Source organism: Capricornis sumatraensis, chromosome 16 (genome assembly GCF_032405125.1).
Source record: "Capricornis sumatraensis isolate serow.1 chromosome 16, serow.2, whole genome shotgun sequence".
Classification (NCBI taxonomy): Eukaryota; Metazoa; Chordata; class Mammalia; order Artiodactyla; family Bovidae; genus Capricornis; species Capricornis sumatraensis.
In genome coordinates, this window is record NC_091084.1 from 4,824,668 (window position 1) to 4,831,685 (window position 7,018).

At 34.8% G+C, this 7,018-nt stretch overlaps 1 protein-coding gene across 2 annotated transcripts; it reads right to left on the bottom strand.

Moving 5' to 3' along the window:
* Positions 1-651: 651 nt before the first annotated feature.
* LOC138093027 (cytosolic iron-sulfur assembly component 2A-like) lies at positions 652-1,443 on the bottom strand. 2 transcript variants are annotated; one of them, XM_068989117.1, is made up of 2 exons: positions 1,141-1,443; positions 1,069-1,090 (listed from the first exon to the last, which is right to left on the bottom strand). In XM_068989117.1, the coding sequence occupies exons 1-2, from the start codon at positions 1,425-1,427 to the stop codon at positions 1,069-1,071; spliced, it is 309 nt and encodes a 102-aa protein (XP_068845218.1). In that variant the 5' UTR covers positions 1,428-1,443. The 2 variants fall into 2 exon arrangements, with proteins under 2 accessions (XP_068845217.1, XP_068845218.1); XM_068989116.1 differs by having other exon boundaries at positions 652-1,443.
* Between the last annotated feature and the right edge of the window lie 5,575 nt (positions 1,444-7,018).

The following is a 7,018-nucleotide window of genomic DNA, read 5'->3' on the forward strand; positions in this document are numbered from 1 at the left end:
TCATGTCAATGTATGGCAAAACAAATACAGTATTGTAAAATAAAATAAAGTAAAAATAAAAATAAAAAAAAAGACATCCCATACCCTCAAAAAATTTATTTTCTAACATGTCAATAAAGATACTGAAACAGGCTGAAAAAACCTTTTCTCCTTGTGAATAAAATTTTTGTATATGTTAAGTCCTTGCCCAGCAAACATTAATTACTCATCTTCAAAAGGGGAAAAATGAAAATAATTAAACATACAAATAATATGAGCCACATTAATGAAATGTTTCAGAGTAACTGTGGCTGAGAGTTGCTAATTTTCTTTTATCTTGGAAATAATGTGACAGGAAAAATGATACTGATAACTACTGAAAAAAGTCATCTTAATATTACAGTTGCCCCATTATTGCCACAGCAAAGTTATAAGCATTTGTCTCTTTATCTCTGATATAAAAATAACACACTTTTCTTCAATTAAATTTTAAAGTAATCTTTCAATCTGATTATAAATAATGAATATGGAATATTAATTTTTAATATTTTTGATAATTACATAGTAATTACTAGTACATTTATTTTTATTTATTTTTTTACAAGAATCATCTCTGTTTTATTTATTTTACAGAGTAATGGTTTAAAATGAATACACTTGGGCACAGTAAATATTTTGACATGAAAAGCATCAGAATGGGCATCAGAAAAATAGCAACTCATCTTACACACAATAACTAGAAAATATTTTTGTCTGATCATTTAAGGGTTACAAATCCTGAGAATGTTAGACATTGAACAAACTAAGTACTGCCTGATAATTAAATCTTGCTTGGAAATCATCATTTTAAAAAAAATGCTCTGAGGTACAAATCACCTATGTATTAAACATGAATCTTTTACATTTTACAAAGACTTTAAACAAATATATCAAACGATTATACTTCAGTGGCTCTAAAACAGCTATCAGTCAGGTTCCAGGACACACTGTTCCACGATTTCCCGTAAGTTGGGGTTCTCCATGGCAGCCGCCACTCGCTCTTTGTCATTTATCTGCTTGTTGATATCTTCCTCTGTTGAGTGGGTTCCTTCAGAAATGTAGATTTCCAACTTATGTTTAAACGGTAAACACCGCTTAAGTTTTACTCTTAAGCACAGCCCAATAAGAGTCGCCAAAGAGCAATGAGGTACTGTTGGCGTGAACCTTATAATAACCAAATAGTCGTCTTCATTAATCTCCTGAACCTCCACACAACTTTCCGTTACCACTTCCAGTTCTTCTAAAGTATTGGGCTTCTCTGGATCCCGGATGGTTCGAATCAAATCATAAACTTCTAGCGCTTTCTCTTCCATGATCCGGGGCTGCCGGGCAGCTCCCCGCTCAGAGAGGCCCGAGAGCCACAGGAATCTGCTCAGCGTCCAAGAGAGTAGTCCGGACACCCGCTCCATCCTTACATTCCACCATCCCTGGCGACTGTCCCATCTGAGCCACCGTCTCTCAGTAGCGAGCCTCGCGAGTTATCAACTTCCTGATCTTCAAATGGGCCAAGAGAAGCCTATATGTCCAGGGGAGCAGATAATAGGCGGGACCTCTACATTTATTTTTAAAAGAATAATTCACATGTAAAATTTTAAACAGGGGCATGTTTTTGCCCCAATATTTCTAAGGTCACAGAGTTGATAATATAGAGATACTTTTGTTTTGAACTCACAATACATATCAAATGCTTTACTTTTTAAAATAACTATAATCTTCCACAATAGTTTTCCAAATCAGTCTCTATCCTACTTTTCCCATGAGTAAACTGAACCCTGGGATGGTTAAATATTTAGATAAATGTCAACTGACAAAATGATATTTTGACTCAAATTCTTACTTCTGCAGCATATTCCATTGAGTTGTAGAATATGATGCATATTTGGAATTCAATTTGAACTTAATCTAAATGCTACCAAACTTCCATTAGACATAATTATTTAATGGAGCTCCCCCTTCCACTGACTTAGGCTTTCTTGTCTTTTTTTTTTTTTTAATTTAGTTATTTTAATCAGAGGTTAATTACTTTACAATATTGTACTGGTTCTGCCATACATCAACATGTATCCACCACAGGTATACACGTGTTCCCCATCCTGAACCCCCCTCCCTTCTACAGTTTTTTCCTGAAAGTGAAAATCACTCAGTCGTGTCCGACTCTTTGTGACCCCATGGACTATACAGTCCATGGAATTCTCCAGGCCAGAATGCTGGAGTGGGTAGCCTTTCCCTTCTCCAGGGGATCTTCCCAAGCAGAGATAGAACCCAGGTCTTCCACATTGCAGGCAGATTCTTTACCAGCTGAGCCACAAGGGAAGCCCAAGAACACTGGAGTGGGTAGCCTATCCCCTCTCCAGTGGATCATTCCAACCCAGGAATCGAACTGGCATCTCCTGCATTGCAGGCAGATTCTTTACCAACTGAACTATGAGGGAAGCCCACCGTTTCTTCCTAGACTAATTTAAATCAATATCCTCAATCATTTTTTATATCTTACTTATTCCTAGATGAGTATTCAAAGATCATGTCACTCCTGAAGTCAAGACGTTAGATAGCTCCAGGTGACTATTATCATCCCTTATCTAACTGGTCCAATTTCAATATGTTCCCTTCAAACCTGGTTATTTTTTAGTTGTTTACCCAACCAATAACACCATAATACAACTAAACTTTTATGTCAAATGTAAAAAGACTCTCTTGCTCTCAGGCTTCTCTCACCTATTTCTAATGTATCACCAGTTTCAATTAACTAACTTTTAAATATTTCTGATTGACTCACGCTCCTAAATCTCCTCTGCCACAAGCCTATTACAAGCTGTCATCATCTTTTATCTTAATTGCTGTAAAACTTAATTTATTGCCTATTTTTCACTCAGATCCACTTCTAACCCACTCAACATATTACATATAGTTAGAGATACATTCTCAAAACATGCATCAGGTCATGCCATGTCCGCTAAAATCCTTCAACAGCTGACCATTGCTTTAAGTTAAATTCACTAAGTTTGTCTAAAAATTCCTGCATAATCTGCCTCCCAAGCCTCATTAAACATCACTCGCTCACCCAGGAAATATCCAGTTCAAAGTCCAAGCGGGCTTTGTGGGGGTTGTGCAGTCCTCTTTATTAGGTATGTCATCTTACTCTGACAATAGATGGAAAAAGACAAGTGAAATGTCTTTCCTGAAGCAGGGAGGGCTGCAAACTTCACTGAAAGTCTCATTTGGGGAAGTGAAGGGTGGGAGAGTCACAGCAATGATGAAAACCTACAGGACTGACTTTATAAATACTCTCTGCCCTGGTAATAGAGAAAGTTATTTAAGCAGACTTTCACTCTGTTCTCTGGGAACAAATCTTTTGTCCACAGTTTTTTTTTGTTTTTGTTCTTGTTTTTCTTTTCTTTTCCGCCTGTAATCCATGACAACATTTGTAATGGGCATTAGGGAGTATTCCTTCTTGTGGAATTCATATTCTGAGGCCATATCCTGAAAGTTAAATTATTTTTAGGCCAGGCTTATGGTTTATTTGACAATAGAATCTTTGAATAAGTGAATCTAATCACCTTGGTCAGTACCACATATTTGAAGCTATACTCAAGTTTGCTGCTTGATGTTAGTTATCTAGCTTGATCTATTTATTTCAGTCTTACCTCCTTGATTTTCTTTCATTCCCTCTGAAATTAATAACATATGAATTGAACCCTGTTACTCAGTTTTCCCCACACTTCAGCTTCTGCCTATAACTAAGTCCTTTGTTCAACAAAAAGATCTAGGCGAGCCTCTCCCAGGTGGGGATCTAGAAGCAGCTGACTTTTTCAGTCTGCGAGTCTTAGATTTTTCTTATTTCTTCTCTTTTAAATTCACTTCTGCTTTCAAATTACCCAATTCTTCCTGAGGCTCATCTCTGTTTTTATATAGTTATTTATTTTCAGCAATGCTTTACTGTGTCACTTTAAAAACAGCACACATAACTGATAGTCTGCTGTATAACCTTTTCTTCTTCAGCTATCCAGATTTTCAAAGAAAATAATTTTACAAAATAACTATCCTTTATAATAATTGGCATGGTTCCAATGTCTGATAAGCACTTCCTCACTGACTGCCATCTGCTAAGTAAGCTGAGAGATCCTAATACTTTATTTTTATAATGTATAATTTGCATGTAGAGAAATGTATAGATCTCCCTTATTAGTTTAGCACATTTTGACAAAAACATAAACTTGTGTAACAAATATCACAATCAAGATTTAGAACTCTTATCATCCCCGAAAGTTTTTTCATATTCCTTTCCAATCAATGCTCCTACAAGAGATATCAGATCTAATTTTTATCATCACAAATTTGTTTTGCCTTTTCTTAAAATTTATATAAATCAAATCACACAAATGATCTGTTTTGCATAAACCTTTTTTTGTTTTATGTAGTTTTTTATTTAATCCATTATGTTGAGGATATGAGTTGTAAGCTAATTTTAATTTCAGAGAAGTGTTACATTGTGTATACATACATTTAAAATTATTCATCTGTATATAGACAACTAGGAAGCTTCCAGTTTGTTGGAAATATTTGGAGCTTTGAACATTCTTGTACTAATTTTTTGTGGATATATGTTTTAATTTCTCTTGCAAAAATAAATACAAAATGGAATTTTTGAGTCATAGAAAGTTCATATTGAAATTTATAAGAAACTATCAAATGGTTTTCTAACTTGGTTCCATTTCATATTTTCACTGTCAATGAATGAAAGTTCTAGTTGCATAAGAAACTCACAGATATTCATGCTTTCAGTTCCTTTTATTTTTGCAGTGTTAGAGTGTAGTGGTATCAGATAATTTTCCTTCTCTAATGACAGTTGTAGCACATTTTAATTTGTTTTCTGTCTAGTTGTATATTTCCTTGTGAAATATTGAAGTCTTTGTTTACTATTTACTTGGGTTATTTGATTTTTAATATTGGTTTTAAGAGCTTTTCACATCTACATATGTGTCTTGTCAAACATTTGTATTGTGAATATTTTAACCTATGCTATAACTTGACTATTTTTCATGATGACTTTAAATGAGCAGAAATTATTTATTTTGAAAGAGATCAGCTTATCAATGGTCAATGTACAGTTGTGTGTGTGCATTTCTGTTACTGTCAAAGATATCTTAGCAAGCCACAAGGTTATAAAGATATTCTTTTAAACATTCTTTAAAAAACACATATTTTCCTAATGGAAATCAATGCTGTATATTCATTGAAAGACAAGCTGAAGCTAAAGCTCTGGTACTTTGGCCACCTGATGCAAAGAACTGATTCTTTGGAAAATACCCTGATGCTGGGAAAGATTGAGGGCAAAAGAAGAGGGCGATAGAGGATGAGATGGTTAGATAGCATCACCAGTTCATGGGACATGAAATAGTAGAGGATAGGTAAACCTGATGTGCTGTAGTCCACAGGGTTGCAATCAGTCAGACGGGACTTAGTGACTGAATGACAGTAACAGCAGTTGTTAGTTTTTGCTTTTTTTTTTTAAACTGTACTACAGTATGGTAGCCATTTATGAAATAAAACACTAATATAGACATTATGTAGTTATTTCATAGATGGTGCTTAATATCCACAATCAGTTGGTATTAAGTAAATGAGAAATTAACCAGTTACTTGAAAAATCTTCAACAGCAAAACAAGTTTCCACAGGGAACAAGAAATTCTGCTGGTCGATGAACTGAAGCATTAGCTCTTACATTATAGTTCCTATTCCAGCCTGCCAATATCTCTGTCTTTTACATATTATGATGATCATAGTGTCCTATGGGTCCTATTTGATAGAACTCTAACTGATACGTATCCATATCACCTTTTTCCAGAGTTTAATTGGAGAAATATTGTGCTAAATATTACTTTAATTTCTTTTTTAAATATAAATTTATTTATTTTAATTGGAGGTTAATTACTTTACAATATTATATTGATTTTGCCATACATCAACATGAATCCACCACAGGTATACACATGTTCCCCATCCTGTACCCCCTTCCCTCCTCCTTCCCCATACCATCCCTCTGGGTCATCAGTGCATCAGCCCCAAGCATCCAGTATCATGCATCGAACCAGGACTGGCGATTCATTTCATATATGATGTTATACATGTTTCAATGTCATTCTCCCAAATGATCCTACCATCTCCCTCTACCACAGAGTCCAAAAGACTGTTCAATACATCTGTTTCTCTTTTGCTGTCTCACATACAGGGTTATCATTACCATCTTTCTAAATTCCATATATATGTGTTAGTATACTGTATTGGTGTTTTTCTTTCTGGGTTACTTCACTGTGTATAATAGGCTCCAGTTTCATCCACCTCATTAGAACTGATTCAAATGTATTCTTTTTAATGGCTGTGTAATACTCCATGTGTATATGTACCACAGCTTTCTTATAAAACTCCCAGAGGAGAACATAGGCAAAACACCCTCTGACAGAAATCACAGCAGGATCCTCTATGACCCACCTCCCAGAATATTGGAAATAAAAGCAAAAATAAACAAATGGGACCTAATTAAACTTAAAAGCTTCTGCACAACAAAGGAAACTGCAAGCACGGTGAAAAGACAGCCTTCAGAATGGGAGAAAATAATAGCAAATGAAGCAACTGACAAACAAGTAATCTCAAAAATATACAAGCAACTCCTGCAGCTCAATTCCAGAAAAATAAATGACCCAATCAAAAAATGGGCCAAAGAAGTAAATAGACATTGCTCCAAAGAAGACATACAGATGACTAACAAACACAGGAAAAGATGCTCAACATCACTCATTATCAGAGAAATTTAATTTCTTATTTACATTTTTCAATGCAAGATTTCATCAAATTACTTCAAATCTGTAACTTCAAATCAAATTACTTCAAATCTATAACTTAAATTGATTACTTCAAATCTGTAACCAGCTTGATTTTATCTACACATAGATGGAGAGGTTCATTAATTAGGATCATTTCAAAAATAATGTACTTCCCTGG